The 20,127-nt window shown below is 44.3% G+C and overlaps 1 protein-coding gene across 8 annotated transcripts in view; it reads right to left on the bottom strand.

Moving 5' to 3' along the window:
* The window catches only part of TCF7L2 (transcription factor 7 like 2), a gene marked incomplete at its 3' end in the record, with an annotated part of 169,592 nt that extends 151,519 nt beyond the window's left edge, over positions 1–18,073 (bottom strand). For all 8 annotated transcript variants that reach the window (XM_079535277.1, XM_079535278.1, XM_079535279.1 and 5 more), the window contains exons 1-3: positions 17,858–18,073; positions 17,496–17,562; positions 17,211–17,335 (exon numbers count right to left, since the gene is read on the bottom strand). In XM_079535277.1, the coding sequence (XP_079391403.1) occupies positions 17,211–17,335; positions 17,496–17,562; positions 17,858–18,046 (381 nt within the window). In that variant the 5' untranslated portion in view covers positions 18,047–18,073. The remainder of the gene's footprint in view (positions 1–17,210; positions 17,336–17,495; positions 17,563–17,857) is intronic.
* Between the last annotated feature and the right edge of the window lie 2,054 nt (positions 18,074–20,127).

Below are 20,127 nucleotides of genomic sequence, written 5' to 3'. Positions count from 1 at the left end.
AATGAGACACAGCAGCTCAGCACCACTTTCCCTCATTTCAAAACTGAAAGCATGGCAGAGACTTGAACATCGAGGAGCAGAGAGATAAATGTAGAAACCAGTGTCGTGTCATGCTCTCATAAAAGGCCTGGATACACCTACAGAGCCTTCCTTATGACTGTCATATAAACATTACACTGGGGCTGTGTACTGGAGATTAAATCGGAGGGAAGGAAAGCTTTGCATGTGTCATGCTACAAAGATTATTTTAAGAGCAGCATAGAAGCTGAGTAGTGGGTGGCAGCTGATTACGTTACCACAGAATATTTAAGTATCATAGGCCCTCATTGGGATCTTTCATAAAGAACTGCGTCTGCACTGTGACTTGAGCTTGAGATTGGCCCTGCAGAGCAGCCTGCTTCCACAGGTCCATACTGACCTTTCCTGTACATGAACTTCCACTAGAATAGGATGCATTCAGGGCAAACACTTTGGTTTACAGGCCAATATTCATACAAGGAACAATGTCACGGAGCACACCCAAGAAGTGAGCAGGATATTTCCAGGAAGGACCTCCCTGCTGCATCATGAACCAGTGAATCATTCTGAGCACAGAGTACTTGAGGAAAGTGGGCATGCCAGTATCACACATATCACATGATGGCCACGTCATCACCTGAGTTGTGTTAACCCTCCAGACAGCACAAAGCCACAATCTTGCTATCATTGTGCATCACACCTGTTTCAGAAGAAACTTAGCCACTGCTTTTAGAGTTTCAGCTCCCACTGGGTAATATCTGAATGATAATTCTGCAGCTGATGAAAGCTTGTGGAGGAGTACAGCCCAGTTTTTCATGGATTCAGAGGAATCTATATGCATGGAACTCTATTCATGCATAGGAACATCTGTGTTCACAACCACTGACCAAGTTGTTCTGGCTCTAGATCATGGAGTAATTCTACACATATTGCCTTTAAATCGTCTGCTACCAGATGACTTACAGGAAACAACAAGGCACGTTCAAAGACAGGGTGACTACTGAGCAGAGCACCTAACAGCAGTACTGTTCTCTCATACAGACAGGCAGGACCTCCACTTAAAAAAGGATCCTTCCAAATGCCAGGAAAGGAAATCAGACACTTGGTTGTCAAATGCTGCAATTGCCTCAGATTTGTAGGGAAAGGGTGTATACGTTTAGTAAGTATGTGTATCTATATATAGACATAAAGCAACAAGCATTAAGAGTTTCTCTGTCAAACTCTTTCAGATTTGTGCATCAAACTCCAGGTTCACAATCAGATCCATTTAAGTATTTTCGAGGCTTACACAGTGTATCTGTGATTCTTACGTGAAATTCACAAATATTTACTGAAGCTTTTAAAGAGAGCTTTATGTTAAAAATTAACAGTTCCCTTGAAAAGTAGCTAATTTTATCTTAATGAGTTTGTAGCTGTTAAGACATCTAAAAAATCACTAACAAAAGTCAGTTTCTTTTTAGCTCAGAGGGAGTTCCTCTCCCACTTTCAACAGCTCCATGATTTTGGTGTCCATCCATCACACAGATGAGTTCATTTGTTTAAAACCACGTACTTCAGCACTTGGGTGAACTTCTCTGTTTGTCAAATTCTGCGCACATAGAAGTACAAAAGAAATCTGGGATTTAGTTTGGGTGGGCAGTGCTTCTTCAAGCATTCAAATAACACCAGATGTCAACTGCTCTCTGGCTTCATCATCTAACAAGACATCCGTTCTTGGCTTTTTTCAGTACGGTAGGATCATTCATCATGCAGCCACGTTCAGCTGCCTTTGGCCTTAAACCCAAGGTAGAATCAATTAATTCTCTGTCAGAATTGCAGACAAGGTTCCAGGTGCTGCCCACCTTACCCAATCTTTCTCCTGATAAAGGAGTGACTTTTATACCTTAATAGAAAGGAGTTATTTAGTTGAACAAAGGGGGAGGTTGTGTGGGGGGAGGCTTCCAGATAATTTCAGTGTATTTTACTTTATACAGTGTTATCCAATAAACCAAATACAACATGTACTGCATATATTGACTGCACACAGCATGGAACAGGCTGAATGATACAAGTTACCAAGACAGTCAGTGCTACTAATACAGTAACCAAACAATAGTAACTGATGCAAACAAAACATTGCAATCTATATTGGTAAACAAAGTAAACAAAGAAAATTATAACCAAGTCTGTTAGTTGAGAGTGTATGCTCTAATTCCAAGGAAAAAAAAAAAAAATCAATAATTATCCCTCAAAAATAATTTCCGCTTTCTACCTGGGTAATAAAGTCTTTCACCCATAAGTTTTTGTTTGTTTCGATGAAATTCACACAACTTCAAAGGCAAGGAACCACCCTACCCACTAACTTAAAACACCTGCCAGAAGAAAGTTCACCCCAGCAGCGTGCAATTCAGAAGGTCAACGTACTTCAAGTTCTAAGACAAACCACCACTTACTATCCTCAGCAGGACAACATTAGGCTACCAACCAAAAGAGAAAAGTATGAGTCTCCCACGAACCAAAACTATGAAACCTATGAAAGATTATTTTTAGCAGCATTCTGGGACAGCCTTAAATCAGTGATAAACTCTTCTTTCTGTAATTCCGAATTAATGTTTAATGTAAGACTCCAATCATTTCCTCAAAATAAGTCAGTTTTCCAACCTTGAGGATAATTAGCCTTCCTCTACACATCTATACGCATAATTATACAAGTACATAAGCAAGATGGGGAACTACTTATTTCGCCATTGATCAAACAGTTCCATACCTGAGACTCCTGTCATGCTACTCAGCTGAGTAATTATTCATTGAAAAAGAACAGCAAGTAACTTCTAAACAATTTCACAGGCAATGGCCTTTTTCTCCCCTCCTACATAAACTTGAATGCCAAATACCAAATCTATTTGTAGCAGTCAAGATTAGCTCTACCAGCCGAAACACTGAAAGAATACACATTCAGATCAGTTTATCTAACTACTGATAATTATTGCTATTTATTATTCCGTCACACCCCAAATGCACAGAGTACTTAAGACAACTGAAAGTTTGCATCCTTATCTGGAGAAATTCCCATAAGTAGGGAAGAAACAGAAGGTGAAACTGCAGGAGAAACTGATCTCAACTGACAGTCACTTGTGACAGCAGGGATGTGGACTTTGGCTTTCATTCTGCTTGTATTTCTTTTACCCTTTACAGGAATTACCCCAGAAGAAAATGACCCACTGCTAGTTATTCACAAAGTTACACAAAGCTGTAAATCTGTGTATCAGCACAATGAAGAAAACAAACAAACAAACAGGAGACATGCTACAAATTCCAGGATTTGATCCTCTTGACTTTTACAGATGTTCTTACAATTTTAAGAGGGTTACTCTGGTAGCACAAGATAGCAGGTCACCTTTGGAGGCCACACACACATTCAGCTTCAGAGAAAAATAAATCAGGACAGTCTAACAGCCCAACTCCCTTGATTTTGCTCCTGCCAGACAGAGCATAATCATGTGAAGGCACACCTAATACAACTTCCTGATAGTATCATGATGCAATTGGGGTTATTGACGGTTGGCACCACAAATCAGCATTGTGCCCCACTATCTCAGTCCCATGCAGATGATCAGGCTTAGGCGTGACCAATTTGAAGGTAAATAGTATGCAAGAAGATCATTTCCAACTGGCCTCATGCAGCTATACCTCAGAAAGTGACTCCACAAAAGTGGTATGAGGGTGAGGTAGAGAGGAAAGAGGAGTGTAATGTTTATTTCCCTTTAACTTTCCATTTCATATGCATTCAGTACCATATCTGAACATGTTCAGACATTTCTTCCCCTCCCCAGCTTCCCTTCTTCCAAACACTTGTCCTACAAATTATATCTGGGATCTGAAAATTAAGCTGAATACTTTCTTTCTTTTTCTTATGCACACAGAGTAATAATGAGACTTTGCAATCCAAATTCTGCACTTGTGTACACCTGCATTAACCCCATTGTCCTCAAATTATTCCCTTAACAATGGCTGTGGGTTTGTACAGGTGTTGAACAAGCCTCGTAATTGGAATTTAACAAACAATTCCAACAGCAGGAGGAAAAAAAAAAAGACAGAATTCAACTCACTCCTTGTGGCATTAGCTAACATGTTCAAGTAGCAGTAAAAGTAAAAACAAATGTAAAAGGTATTTAGGGGTATGCAGATGCTGCCAGGCATTTCATGACATTTCCAAAACCTGCAGTTTTTCTCCTTAGATCCATGAACCCAGAGTCGTAGCAGGGACACTAAGTGAAAAACTTTGCGTCTCATTCACACCATCTTTCCAGTGTTCCCTGCAGTTGTCTTCCTGCTTCACTGAGTGTTTTGTTTCCAAAACAAACTTTGTTGGCTCCCCTTAGGGATCACAGCTTCAGGCCTGAATCCTACAAGCCCAGCTGCTCAGCTCCCATTGAGTTGTGGTGAGCAGCTTTCAGAAGGCCAAGGTGGAAAGAGCCCCCCTCAGGACCCAGGGGTACCTACTCCATCAGCCCCCAGGAAGAGAAGAACCTCAAAACCGTTACTGCCACATTCAGAAACCATCCCACCAGGAAGCAGAAGAGCAAGGTGACACGAGGCAGGATAGCAAGCTTGAGGGAATATCACCCAGCAGCAGGAAGGCATGAATGCTCTGTATCACCACCTGCACTAACCTCAACAGCTATTTGTTCCAGCAACATGTGCTTCCCAACTACATTTACATATACAGCTGTAAAAGGAAAAAAAAAGAGTTTTCTGCTGTTCTCATATGTTATTGCTCATGGTCATGCCCAAAGCTTGGCTCCCTCAGCCCTTTCTCCATGAATCAAGCAGCAGCCAGGACAAGGGCTGGAGATGTACTCAGGTTTTGTTGCTATGGATAACTTGGACATAACAGTTTGAAAGGAAAGGTTATCCGGCTGGCAAATGAAAGAGATCAGTGACTTTATTAGGGCCAGCAATTTCTCCTTAGTGATGCAGAATTACTACAGAGCATTCATTACTGAAGAGAAGCCAGTTACTGACAAATTACCAAACTGAGAAATTAATTACTAGCTGAGAATATAATGCACAAGGGATAGAACTGAGAAAGCCATGTCCAAGAGAGGTCCATAATTTGCAACAAGTACATTCTAATCAACAATTAGTCCTGATACAATTAGTACCACACTGGATACTCCTTTCAGGATGACAGGCATCACAACTGGTCTGCAAATCATCAGTGGTTGAGATAAAATAGCATCATCTTAAAAAATAAAAACAAAAAATGGAGACACTGTTCAATGTGACCACGACATTGTCCAATACACAGACTTGACTCTATGTTCAGGTCCTGCCATTACTGCCAGTAAAACAGTCCCATCCCACTCCTCCTCGTGCCTCCAAGAAGGCTCCAGGTATTCAGAAAAGCCTTCCCTGCCCCCATACCATACTCACAGAGAACACAAATCAATTAGGGGAATGTCTGCCCTGAAGAAGAGCTTGGTGTAATTTGCTGAACGTAAGTGGGCATTTCTGCAACACAAACTCAAAAGACAAGCAATCTTTTCCAGAGTTTTTCACGCTAAGGACCAAACCTATGAAAAATATAACTGATTTTTTTGCTAAAATATGACATATCTGGCCAACTTCATCATCTTCCATGGGAAAACTAATTGAAGGGGGAATTAAGAAAGAATCTGCACATGATCTCAGAGTTGTGTCTTTCACATCAATGAGTAGCATCTGTTAGCTTCAACTGCTTCTATGACAAGCAGCAAGACCTGTTTTCCTCTGTCCATTTTCAGCAACACGTGCAAACCTCTCTCATTATTTAGATACAGCGTAGTGGTTAACAAAGGGCAGAAATGCAAAGCTGGCTAACAACTAAGTAAAACAGCCACGGTCAGTGTCTCCAAAACTTTACAAAAGAGATGCTACATTACTTCAGGAATAGCAAATAAAGGGCAACAACTGAACCTAAACATCTTGTTAAATAGACATCAAAATGACCAACTTTGCACTCAGTATGACTAAGAAAAAGAAAAAAAAAAAAAAAAAAAAATCAAGATGCTTAATATTTTCTTTTCTTTCAAGGTAAACCCTGGTCACATTTTCTTCCTCCAGTGAGAACACCCACACTGCTAAGTGGCTCAGTTGCTACCATATTCCTCATGCACCTGATCAAGAGGAGCCCAGAGGCCTCCGGACACTTCTGCAGTGCACGTGGCAATGACTGTGATTTTTACAGTTTTACTTGGCTTGTTCACAAGACCCAGTCTTATGTAATCTGTGGGCCTGATCCTTCTCCTAATAAGAGCAATGGCAAATCTCCAGCTGATTCAGTAGTTCTGGACAGACCTTGCAGCAGCCAGAGGATAAACTTTAAGGGCCCAAGCCTTATTCATTCACTGTGCTTGCTTCTACAAGTAATCCTATTAAAAATAATGGGAACGCTCCTAAGAGTCAAAGATGCAGGACTGAGAAAGAAAGAAGAAAAACAGAGAAACAGACTGAGAAATATTTGGGGTTCCCTCTCCGGCACAACACAAGCATGTTTCCGAAAGCATTATCTTATTTCTATGCATTGAATTAGAATACCGATAGAAAATACATGAATAAAAAAAGGCAAAATGTCTGGAAACGTCATTCGAGGCAGTCAGAGGAAACGCAAGCCCTTGTTCTTTTAAAACAAGGGCAATCTAGCGATGAAAGGCTGAAAATGTGGCCACACACACACTCTCCTTCATATACACATACATACACAGAGGCAGTTCATCAGAAGTGAATCACAGAGAGAAAGATGAATTTGAACCCTTTATCCCCTGTCCTTTATAAAGGCTGCCACTCAGTAAACGGAGATTGCTCTAATTACTGTGACAATTCTGCACCCCGTTCAAACAACTTTTGTGTTCTGGACAGGTTTCTCCGCGAGTTTGAAATTCTTGGCCTGAGAACCGCTCTTGTCTAAAAGAGGTTTCTCGTTGCAAGCGCAGAATGCAACACTAACAAGTTGTCCCTCTTTTCAGCTCCTTTCATTCTCCTCTTTTCCAATTGCCTGATTCAGAGCTTAATGGAAACTTGTCAAGGCTTTTCTTCCCACAAACCCCGTAGAGCCCCAAGGCAATCTGCACACAGAGAAACCACAGGAATCTCATATTGTCAATTAAAATTGAATAGACACCTGATAACTTGACTATACATTCACAAATAATATACATCACATGCATATACACAGATGTGCACACACAACCCACGCATAACTGAGGTATGGACGCACCAGCAGCACCTCAGTGTACCCTGCTCCTTTTACAACGTAGGTTCTAGCTTTCAGACTTGCATTTCATAAACAAAATTCCATGAAAATACTTTCACATATTATCGTTGAGCAACAGATTTCAATGAAAAATAAACTTACTACATATAGCAGGCGTTTGGCCTTTAACAACCCTGGGGATTGTAAAGGTATTTAGCTGCTACCAGGCAAAATAAGCTCTATGGATATTCTTTACACAGTGGTTTTGCAACCGGTACAGAAGTCAGGTCTGTGACTAGCTCCTGTAAAGGTTTTGTTTTTTTTTTCTTCAGATAGACACATACATGTTTTAATCTACATTTCACAGTGTAGTTTAAGAACTAAAAAAAAAAAAGCCCATAGGGGAATATAACAGGGATCAGAAGTAAACTGAGGCATTCGGCTAAAAATACTGCTAGTAAAAATCTCAAAATCTTGACTTCCAGGCAGAGAACTATAATCTGTAACTCCTTTCAAAGGGAAAAAATCTTCTCACCAGTGTCTCATAGAAAACAAAGGTAGAAACACTGATTGCAGTCTTATTCTTCTGATGCGTTCAGTCAAGGTCACACTTTCTCCTGGATTCTTTAATATTAGCAAACATTTATAATAGCATCATTTCTATAGCAGTCCGTTGAGCCTGGTTGCAATCAATGCAGCATCTATACGCTGTGTTCCAGACCTCGCCTATGTCAGAACAGCGGTCCTGGTTTTATAAATCTCTTAAATCTAATTAAACCAATGCAAACCTCTTACTGTGTATGCTCTCAAACCAGTTCACTGGTTTAACCAAGTTAAAATTATTCAGGCTAGAGTTTAAAGTATTTCCAAGAGAACCTTTATTAAATATTTGCATCAGTTAAAAACAGAAATCAATGTAGTGACTTGTCTCTAAGAATAGAAAAGCCTATAGCCTCAAACTCTTCCACATAATTATTTAAGGAGTCACTGACTCCAGCAGGACTTAGGATGTGCTCAGAGGTAACCCCCCACCTTTTCTTGCTCTATTTTTCCTCTTGCTAAAATAAGATCATTTATTTCCATTGTATCAACATCTAAGAATTTCTCATATTCCCCAGAAAGCCCTTTTGCAATATTTTCAGTTCAGTATTTTCTAAATATTCCTTCCCACACTCTCCTTTCTGGTTTTTTTTTTTTTCTTTTTTTTTCTTCTTTTAATTTTGTGGGTTTTTTTGTTACTGCTGGTTTTGGGTTTGTTTTTTTGTTTTGTTTTGTTTTTAAGTCTCAGCTGTAGCATTTCCACTTGTGAATTAAAAAGCCAAGCCAGATTTTGTTGTACACAGCTCCTTTCTTGCCACAGATACTCCTCAGAGCCCCACAGAGCTGCAAGGTAGATGCTGCTAGCGCACAATATATATTCATGCTTGGTAGCCATTAAGCATGCAATTGTACTTCCCACGGAGCCTAGGGCATTAAAACCTGTTCTGCCGAGAGGGGAAAACAGTTAGTCAAAACTAACTGTATAGTAGGACTAACAAAATGGTTATGGGACCTTTAACATCAGAGTCCCTCCTGAATTCAGCTTCCTTCCTGGCCAAAACCTGCTGAACTCCAGCACCCCAGACATCTCACCACAGCCCCCACATCACCTCCGTCCTTGCACTTCCTTCAGCAAGCAGCAGAAACATTTCAAACACAAATACATTCTCTGCTCACCAAAGCCTACTTGTCTCCTATAATTTCTATCACTTCACTGTCATCATTTTTCTTTGCTGAAACCAGCAGCTTATGAGTCAGAGAACAATCATTAACTTTTACAACTTCCATACAAATCCACCTACTCACATTAGAAAAGCAGTATTGACACGAAACACAGCCTCAGACCAAATTCTGATCCTGCCAGGATGCTCTGCACTTCTGTGGGAAAGTCAGATACTGCAGGAGCTCATTTAAGAAAGTACCATCAGGAACACAACTTTTTTTTTCTAAGAGCAAAAAATGCTGCGAAAGAAGCAATCAATGTGACCTTTAGTTTAGTTTGGCTTTTTCAATACCTTTATCCACTTTTGAATAAGTTGGCCATTGGTTCAAGACACTCGGGGCCTGATCCAAAGCCTGTCGTTATTAATAGAAGGCTTTTTTCCACTGACTTCAATGGACCTTGGACCAAGCCCAAGGAAGACAAGATTTCACAGCAGTTAGAGTGACACACATTCTCCACATTCAAAAAAACAAAACAAAACAAAACAATACACAGCATTTACAATGTTAATCTGTATAGTGTAGTTTTGTTTATAGGTTTGCAGTTTTGTTGCAATTTCCCCCCCCCCCCCCGCTCTGGAAATAGGCTCTAGGCTGTCAGATTAAAACACCAAAGAAGTGTCTCCAGAGCTGGAAGGACTTATGGGCACATACAGAACACCATGATGGGAGACAGAATAATCCCAGCATGTCCCCCTGCTCAAATGTAAAGCATCCTCTACCACTACATTTCTCATAAGTTTCTGCACCCACGCTTTAAAGTTCCCCATCATTATACGCTCCTCCAGGAAAGGCTACAACCTTACTCATAGTGAATTAATTTGTATTAATATGGCTATCACGTGCACTTCCATATGAAACCCATTGTTCTGCAGCATTAAGAAAAACCTCACCAAGTGAAGTAACGTGGTACCTTTATATTTAAAGAAATGTAAAATAAATACATTAAAAAAAAATTGCTAATATCTTTAGTACATCATAATTGGCACAGCAGAAACCCAGTTATCTTCTCAGTAAGTATTTATAGCATCACCCTTCCCAGTTCATTCTGCATTTTCTTAGAGAATCTGCTGTACCCTACATCTGCAATTCATTGACTTTACAATTTACCACATGTTGAGATGGAGAGGTCTCAGCTCCATTTGAATCACTGCACAAATATGCAAGTGATTTATCGTTTTAAAACTGAAGACTGCAGAAGAACGACTCCACTTTTCCTGAACATTACTCCTTCTGGCAGACCATGAACAATTACAGTTCGTACTAATTAAGCTCTGTAAATGTGCTGTGCCCTGCTAATGCCTACCAGGCCTCAAATTTAGTTTCATGAAGCCAAACTTCAGCCAGCAACTTAACTCATTCGGCACTGCCCAGCTGTCCACGTGTGACCCTACAGGAGCACAGATGGAGGCTGCAGACCATCTAACATAAAGGAGGGATCCTGGGCAGGGCTTGGCAGGAGCAGGACAGCAGCAGGACAGCACAGCTGCTGATAACCTGCTGCACAGGCCCCGCATGGCCCCAGCCCCACACCTCGGTGGTATGGGATTCAGATCTGTCCCTAGGGGCTAATAACTCACAGCATTCCATTGATTAGGAAAATGCATAAAGCCTTCAACAAAACTGTACATTTACTCATGGAAAGGCTGCATTGACAGCCTCCTTTTTTCCTCCCCTTCCCAGCCAGGCTTTACACAACCAGCAGAAGAAAAACATATGGGCAAAGGAGCACAGCTTTCCACCACACACATAACACCACGTTTTGCTTAAATTAGCATCCAAGTGCAACAGTAACCTACAGGGAGATTGCAGGAAACTGCAGAAGGGATTAAAGCCAGGAGTAATACCTGGGCACACCCAGGTAACAGCATGGCAGAGGCCGCAGTGCCAGGCCCAGCACCCACCCCAAGGCAGCAGAGCACATCTCAGGCTGCATGGGCAATGCACTGCTTCTCCATGAGCCCAATGTTCCCTGACACTGAAGAGTCAAGTCCCAAGCCCCAAAATTCCCTTCCGACAACTCAAACACCAGCATGCCCCCCATCCCACAAGTTTCTGAGGTTTCTCTTAGCACTCCCATGTTCTTCTTTTGTCTGCCAAGCACTCTCCAGTGCCCTCTGTGACTGCTGCTCCCCAAAGCCCCCAGCGCACCCCATCCACCCCTCACCTCTCCCTCTAGCAGGGTGCAAAGCTTCCCCGGTGTTCTGCCCTTCCACTGAGCACATCACTACACACCTTCCCCTCACGCGAGCAGAGAGCCCCATTTTACACAGGTACACACACCAAGTCATCACTACACACAAAATAACTTTAAAACGTGCATTTCCAGCCATCCACCTCTTGTATCAAACCTCACAGGATTATCACCTTTTTCTTCCCTCTCTCACTGGGACATGAGAAAATTAAAGGACATTTCCAGGTGTCATCTTTCTTTAAATGTTTGCTCGTGTCAGTATCTAGGAAATACTGCCCAGTGCTGCTCAGATCTGCCAAGGACTGCACTGGCTTCTCCCACTGCAGGCAGAGCTCAGCCCCTCTGGCACAGCAAGCGTTAATTATAAACTTCAGAGCCCACGTAAAAGCACAAACATAAACCAGCGCCTGGGAGGAGGAGCACAAAATTCTGCGCTTTTGGGTGGGGAGAGACAGGATTTCCAGCTCTCCCCACCCCCCAGAACCACACTCCATCTCTCATTGCTTATAATTAGTGAAAGAAATTTGACCCACTGCCAGTGTCTGTGGACCTTGGATATTATAAGGCCAGCGTGGCGTCAAATATCTTAACATTCATAAGTGTTATAGGCTGTAAATAAACCCCGTGGATTTATGACCCTGCGGTGCCTGCCAGCAAACGACTGTGGCACATTTCTTTCAGCAGACCTGTCGAGGTGCAAGTTTGCCTTTGGTTGTAAAATTAACCATTTCCTTCACAAATGTGCCCAATTAGAAGTCAAAGCTGAAGGCTTAGGTACACATTTGCGAAGAGGCAGAGCTGAGGGGGTGCGGGGCTTGGGATTTCTCCCCACACCTCCCCAGCGCCCCAGGCAGGAGTTCCCACAGCAGCTCCGAGGTGGGAGCCAGGGATCTGGTTTCACCTAAAACCCCAGGAAAAAAAACAGAAAAATAATAAGAAAGAAAAAAGAGAGAGAGAGGGAGGGAGAGAAAAAAAGAAACCCACCACTTTCCTATTTTGCCTTGCCTACTGCAAGTGCTGCTTTTGGGCTGCCCTGGAGGGGGGGAGCAGACTCCCCCCCAAGCCTCGCCTGCAGCGGGATCCGCTCCCTTCCCCCAGTATAATGTCATCGACTTCCTGTGCAGGAGAACATTTGCTAAATCCAGGTTGTCTCATGCTTAACTGCCAATAATCCAACTTCCACATAACTCCCAGACAGCTGGGGAAAGGTCCTCAGAGTTTTTAGTCATGGTACAGAAACACACGTCCACACAAAAAATCTGCAGCTGTCCTTTTTCTCTACACTGCTTTTTTTTTTTTTTTAAAAAAAAAAAAAAACAAAACACAACCTGATTTTGGGGCCCAGTCTTGAAAGTCTGACATATTTAAAACATTTCTACCTACGTTCTGCTTTACAAGCCTCAATGAAAGCTGTGACATATCCCCCTCCCTGCCTCCAGCTGACAAATCAGCACGTATTTGCTTGAACAAAAAAAAAAAAAAAAAAAAAAAAAAAAAAAAAAAAAAAGGAAGGAGGAGGCAAGGAAAAATAAATAAATAAAATACATTCAAAATCATCAATTCATGTATGAACGCATTCAAAAAATGCCAGGAAAGGTGTCTACTGTATTTTTTTTTTCCAGTATAGATCAGCCACTGCTGCAGCTATTAAAATTGTTTGATTTCCAAGGCAAATATTGTTTTTAATGAAGTGCAGTCCTGCAATTATCCGGTACGCTCCAGTAACAGTGCTGCATTATATTGTTTTGCAAGGTCCCAGAAACATGAAACTTCTCTCTAACTAATTTTCATAGCCCCCTAAAGAGAAGCTGGTGGACTTAGCAATGCAATGTTTGCTCCAGAAAGAAATGCGATCAGAAAAAAAATAATATAAAGAAAATAAAAAGAAAAGGAAGAGAATTCAAAATAACTCAGATTCCTTACTGGAAATAAATTCACAGACCCAATCTGTTTGCCATTGTATAGCAGCTATGCTAATGCTATAGCAGTGATTCAGCAATCTACCTAATTAAGCATGAGGAAAGTTTCTTTATGGAGGTTCCGTTTGATTTATGCTGCAGGATCATCGGTTCTTATTTCATAGCTTGTTTTGCACAAGTCCAGAAACTTTATAAAAGCACTTCTATTTAATAAAAAAAATAAAAGTGAATAATGCAGTCTCCATTGAATAGCTGTGTATCATAAAGTACTAAAGTGCTGACATATTAAGTTGTACCTACATTATTAAATGAGTTGGTGGATGTTAATACTATAATCCATACTGCAGACATTAAACCTCAACCATACAGATTAGCCAAGAATTAATATTGTCGCATCGAGACTGAAATCTTAACAGGCCAGCCATAAATATTTCTGAAGGAGATGAAAAACAATTAGCATAAATACCAAAGAAGGGCAAGAACACCTGTTCTTTTTCAGTGCGATAAGCATTTTATTGTTCTCTATTTAAAATGTAATGACCTGTGTAATTACAGTAATATTACATTGTATTGCAAGGGCTTGGAATGTCACACTTTGAAAAGTGTTGTCAAAACAATTGGAAGGAGGAAAAAAAAGGGACCACCATTAACCCTTCGCACTCCCGGGTCTGCTGCTTTTGTGTCAGGAAGGATTATGTTGTTTCATTCAGCAGATAAAGGAAAACATCCATTTTTCAAAGCAGTTAAAGGGAAAAGTTTCTTCCCGGACCTATGCTGTGAGCGGGGGGCTGCTCTCCCCTACAGCCATTCCAAACTTACACACTTCAGGACCAAACACAAGCTCATTCCTACAACCTCATTTAGCAAGCATCAATTTGGAGTAAAGGAAGATGCAACAGCACCAATAAAAACGAGACCTCAGCCACCAGGGCTTTCTCAAGTCACAACACATCCATTTGCTCACAAAATGTATTAACCAAGATCTGCATGTAGGATCTATGTGAAATAAACTACTTTTTCATTTCCAGCTCCAAAACAAAAACAATGTCCTTTATTATTATCCCTATCAGGCAGCTCCCACGGATCCTCTGCAAGCATAGGTATGAAACTGCATTCTCGGATGCACTACTTCATTAGTATTAGTATGGTCTGGAGACCAGACCTCCAGGCAGCACACAGCTATTCTTGCAAGCAACGTACAGCATTCTGTCAGAAGCAACATTAACACGCAAAAAAAATAAAATCTTTGGCTTATAAAATTATTCCTATTGAACTTTTATAAAGACTTTTCAGCAACTGAAGGATTATTCTTTAGATAATATATTATTCACCATCAGCAGATTTTATGATACTCCACACATTCATGTAACAGTAAAGCAGGAATCACTGCCCATGTGTTGAACAGACAATTACAGTGACATTGACAGAAGAATAAAAATAAAATAAAATAAACAGTGATCCCACTACACACAACACTGCCATCTCAGAAAAAGGAAAAAGTCAGTAGGAAAAAATAAAGCAACAAAAAACCACACCCACAAATCTTTAAGGTTCTACGCAACAGCAAAGGGAAAAGAAAAGCAGTTCTGTCACATATCTGCATCACCTCGACCTTGCATGTCCTAAACCTCAAATAGGGCTTCTGGAAAAACTACATCAATAAAAATAAAATTAAAAACGGCACTGAATTATCTATACATTTTCAACACATATTAAGAAAAATAGAAATAAACAATAAAGAGCATGATCTAATTTGTCTGGAATAGGAAGCTGTGCAGCAGAGAGCCAGCATCCACTAATAGCAGTGTGACAGCAGCTGCCATCCCGCTCGGTCCTTGTAACATCCTGCTCTCAGGACTCAATTAATAACCTTAATTTTTCCAGGCTATAATTAAGTTGTCGGCAAACAAACAAACACGCGGAATGTGAAAGAATAAGGTTAGGGAGATATGAGGAGGTTGCCAGAGAAAAAACTGCCTACAGAGCATGGAAATCTCCTTCAGATCCCATCTGATAACGGGAGAAGGCCACCTGCCACACCAACACCAGGCAGCATGGCATCCCCTGGGCAGCACCTCCGACTCCCACTAATGCCACATTCCTATGGAGGCCTTTTTAGCTGCAGGGAGCAAGTGGAGGAATAGAGGGCAACTGCGAGGGAACCCGGTTTGCACGAGAAGGGAGAGAGGCTCTGGGAAATGCAGTGATTAAAAGGAAAATGAAGAACTGCATCTGTTGTGAGAAAGACGCTTAAGGAAAGGGAAGAGGAGCTGATCTTCCTGTAACCTGTGCTTGAGAGACGGGAATGCCTTTCAGGCAAAAAGGAACAAGAAAGGAACACAATGCTGCCACTTTGTAACCAAGTGACTTGCTCCAAAGTCATTTGTATCAAAGATTGTTTGATGGTTTGGATCCCTGCGCTGCAAGGGTTTGAGGTTCATCCCCATCACCCGTACGCTTAGGAGTGACCATACTCGAAAGAAGAAACGCGTCCAGCCCTGACCTCCCCTCCCGGCCATCGCACTGCCAACTGCAGTGCCCCTCCACCACCGCACAGCCCCGCACAGCTGGGGGGCACAGCACAGCCCGTCACAGCCCCGCAGTGCCGCCCCGCTAACGTTCCACCGGATGGAAGCACGGCTGACCCGATGTTAATATTTTAATGCTGTAAAACACTTGTAGATCCGATATGCTGAAGCTGCCCAAGACCTCAGTCATTAGCGTGGCTACAACATCTCTGGAACAGTGGATCTATTATTGTAAATTGCTATCTCGTGTTACCGCAAGGAAAAAAAAAAAAAAAAAAAAAAAAAAAGTGTGTAAACACACATGGGGACTGCGGGGACTGAGAAGCGCCCAGAAGGAACAAAACGACACTGTAAGCCCATCGACAGCATTTTGTACCCCGCTGTATTTCATCGCTTTAGCTAAGAATTAAGCCACCACCGCCAAGAAGGGAAGGAACGGGAAGGGGATGGGACGGCAGCGCTGCCCCGGGCAGGCGGAGCGCAGCGCTGAGCTCGGGCCCCGCTGCAGCCCCCGGAGTTCCGCGGGACGCCAGGAGCGGGGCTCAGCCCGGCGCCGCTCACACGCAGGGGCGGGAGCACCCTGCCCTCAGGATTAAATACAAAACAATTTGGGGGGAAAAAAAAAATAGAAAAAAAAAACAAAAAAAAAAGAAAGAAAAAGAAAGCTCAACAAGAAGAGGACGCTTTCAGCACAACGCGTGTTGCCAGCACGCTCGCAGCAGGAATTTCGCTCGACTCGCTTCGATTTCGCTGTTACAGTTCGCAAAGAGGCGATCCCTGACTCCGGCTCCGGCCCTCCCCTCCCGCCCGGGCCCAGGTGGGGTGCGGTGCGGCGCAGGGCCGGGCCTGCCGCTCTCTCAGCTCCCGGAGCGGCTCCGCGCCGCGGTGCGGGCCCCGGGGCGGGAGGAGGGCGGCGGGGCCGGGAGGGGCAGCGGGGCAAGGGGCCGGCCGAGGGCAGGAGAGGGTTAAGGGGGAGGAAAGGGGAGGGGGAGCCGGAGCCGGGCCGGCGGCGCGGAGGAGGGCAGGGGCCGGCGGGGCAGCGGGAGCGGTCGCTCCCCGCTTAGCGAGGAGAGAGGGGCATGAAAACAAATATAGTAATTGTTAGGGAGAAAAAATAAAACTTCCCGATTCTGCGGTTTTTAGTTTTTTTTTTTTTTCTTGCTTCGTTCCTACTTTACTTTTGAGGCCGCTTTCCTTTTTGTTGCTTTTTTTCCCCTCTTGTTTTTCCCCCTCCTCCCTCCTCTTAACCCTACATCGGAGGGCTCCAGCAAGAAGCCCTTAAAACTGAAAGTAAAAAACAAATCGAAAAGGAAAAAGAAAAAATAAAAAAAGAAATAAGATGAAATAAAAACCAGGGAAGGAGCGAAGGAGAGAAGCAACATGGCGAAGTGTAAACAAACCCCCTCCCGCCGCCGCCCGCCGAGTTCGCAAAGTTTGCGGCGCGGGGGAGGGGGCGGCGGGGCCGGGGCCGAGCGGGGGCAGCGGGGAGCGCGGCGCTGAGGGGGGGGAGATGAGGGAAGAAAAGGCACAAAAAAAAAAAAAAAAAAAAAAAAAAAAAAAAAAAAAAAGGTACTCACCGTCCTCGCCGTCGGAGAGAGCGATCCGTTGGGCAGATACGGGCTGCTGAGGTCGGGGATCATTATAAAGGGATAACCCGGGTATGGTGGGCCCTTAAACAACCCTCCATCTTGCCTCTTCGCAGCTAACATGGCGGGGGAGACACGAGAGGAGAGGGGAAAGGAAGGGGGCAACAGAGGGGAGGGCGAGAAGGGATGGGGAGGAAAGGAAAAAGTTTTTTTAGCGAAGTGTCCCGCAATGGGGAGCGGGCGGAGGGGCTGCGGGCCGGGCCGGGCCGTACTCACCTTCCTCCAAACTTTCTCGGGATTTATCTCTGAAAGTTTCGGAGCGAGGCGGGGGCCGCCGCTCCGCCTGGGAGAGGGCCGGGGTCGGCGTGGGGAGAGCGGGGAGGGGGTGTTTTGGTAGTGGTGTTGTGTGTGGGGGGTGGGGGGGGGGGAAAGGTGTGGGGTGAAGGTGGAAGAGAGGAGGTGTGGGGGAAGGGGGGGGGGAAAGGACAAAACAGGAGAAAACAGAACAAAACAGAAGGCATCGTTACAAGTTGGTGCCGCGGAGGAAAGTTGGGCGCCGGAGGGAGCGGGACCCGGCGGCCCCGGCCCCTCTGCGGCCCACGCCCGCCGCCCGCACGGCCCCGCGGGGTTCCCCGTACCTCCGAGTCCGAGGAGCTGTTTTGATTCGTTTCTGATTCATTGACGAGAGACGATTTGACATCAGCTAAATCCCTCTCGGCCGAGGAGTTCTCGGAGATCTTCTCTTCCTGCTCCCCTTCGTCTTTGAAAGAGATCAGTTCATCGTTGGCGCCCAGGTCGTCCCCTCCACCGCCGTTCAGCTGCGGCATTTTCCTCCTGCCTCACCCCACCAGCAGCAATTTTGCAAAAAGGGGAAGGGGGAAAAAAAAGGAGAAAAAAAAAAAAAAAAAAAAGGAGGGGAACGGGGAGGGGGGAAAAAAAGGAAAAAGAACAGGGGAGGGGGGGGGGAAAGTTTGCACCAAAAAAAGAAGAGTCCAAGGTGAAAGTTTCTTTTTTTTTCCCCTTCTCTTTCCTCCTGGGGAGGGGAAAAGAGGGAGGAGGAGGGGAGGGAAATGTCTCTCCTTTGCTCCTTTGCACCAGTGACTTTGGGCTTCTTCCTTCCCTTCTTCTGGATTTTCTCTTTCTTTCTTCCCGGAGCTGCTCACGGCGCGCACCCGCACTCGCGAAAAATTAATAATAATCAAAAATATAGAGCCGGGGGGAGGGGGGGGGGGGGGAGGGGGAAGGGGTCGTAGGGGGGGGGAAAAATAATGCACCAAACAAACCAAAGAAGTCAGCTGTAACGGGGGGGCAGCGCCGCCGATATTGGGAGCCTGTGCCGCTCGGGTTTGAGTGAGTTGAAGTTGGACTGAGAGCTTTTCAGTTCAAAGGCGGCGCTGATTGACAGCTCGAAAAAGGGGGATCGAAATCCGGAGGAACGGAGAAGTCTGGGATCCGGGATTATTGACAGGGAGCGAGCAGCACACCAGGCACTTAATGAGATGCAGGAGGGGGCGGGGGCTCCCGGTGACGTCTGCATAAATAAACAGCTCTGGGGCCGGGAGGGGGAGGAGGAGGGTGGGGGAGGCAGAGCTAACAATGATCCTTTGGGGCACGGAGCGGGAGGGCGAGGGGCGGGGAAAAAAAAAAAAAAAAATTACATTAAATTAAGAATAAAAATTGCGCTGGGCTCTGGAGGTGGGGGCGAAGAGGCAGAAGTGCCCTCGGCTGCGCGCTGGGCGAGAGCGAACTTTTCCGCGGCCGACGCTGCGGACCGCGGTCGGCTCTATGGGCGCATCGCCCAGCGGGGTGCGGGTCCTGCGGAGGGCGGGCGGCCCCGGGATCAGCATCGCAGGGTTGGGGGGGGGGGCTTCGTAACCCTCATTGGGGGTAAGAAACTCCGTGCGTGACAAGCCCCATTAACGTGGTCAGAGCCCTTTGGCCAGCAGCACTTGCTCCTCGCGCGTAGCACGGCGGTAGCACGCAGGATTCAAACGTGCGGGATCGCTCCCTGAACATCAGATGTTTCCGAATTATCGCAGAGCGAGGCGCGCTGCGTTGTTCGATGTTGGGTGGTTTGTTTGTTTTTTTGTTTTTTTGCTTTTTTTGCTTTTGGTTTTTTTTTTTTTTTTTTTTTTTTTTTTTTTTTTTTTTTGTTCTTGATATGAAGTTTGGAGGAAAAAAAAAAAAAAAAAAGAGGAGGAGGAAAAGGAGTGTGACTGCTAAGAAGTTAATTAGCATGGCAGGACGGAGAATCAAGGACTCGCATACTTCAGAAGCGAAAAGTTGAGGCGGCGACGTCAACAGAGCGCGGTGGGGAAAGGCGAAGGCGAAGCGGTGCCTCCGCGCACAGCCCCGCACCGCGCGGCATCTGCTGCCCGAGAGCTGCGCGCCGAGGGGACGGGCAACAAATTGGTGTTGTACAGCGACAAATTGTAACAATGGCAGAGTCAATTGGAAACTTTAACGCGGGCAAAAAAGGAGGGGGGGGTGGGGGTGGTGAAGAAACGGGGATTTCAATGGGAATTAGTAAATCGCCTCGTGGAAATGGTGTTGGAAAGGGAGCTGTGCTAAATAATCCAAACATTCCTGGAGAAATCTAACCTGCTGCTCACACTGAGGGCCATTCAGCGCAGAGGGTTTCCAAAACAAAGCCAATTTGTCATGCAATATTTAGAGAGTTTGGGGGTTTTGGCTAAACTGTCTTCTCTAAAAAGAATAAAAAACATAATAATACGGAGATCGACAAGGCTAACGCGAATTCTCAGGCATTAAAAAGTTCACATAGAAATTTGCATACTAAAGGGAAAGATACAGACAAAATAGAAATAAAAAAATCACTGCAACTTACAACTTTAATATTAATCAGTAAAGCAGAAGTAGAGCGAAAGGAAGCATGAAAAGAAGTAAA

The sequence above is a fragment of the Tetrao urogallus genome (assembly GCF_951394365.1).
Source record: "Tetrao urogallus genome assembly, chromosome: 5".
NCBI lineage: Eukaryota > Metazoa > Chordata > Aves > Galliformes > Phasianidae > Tetrao > Tetrao urogallus.
Note: the sequence above shows the minus strand (reverse complement) of the source record. Positions and strands in the feature narration are given on the sequence as shown.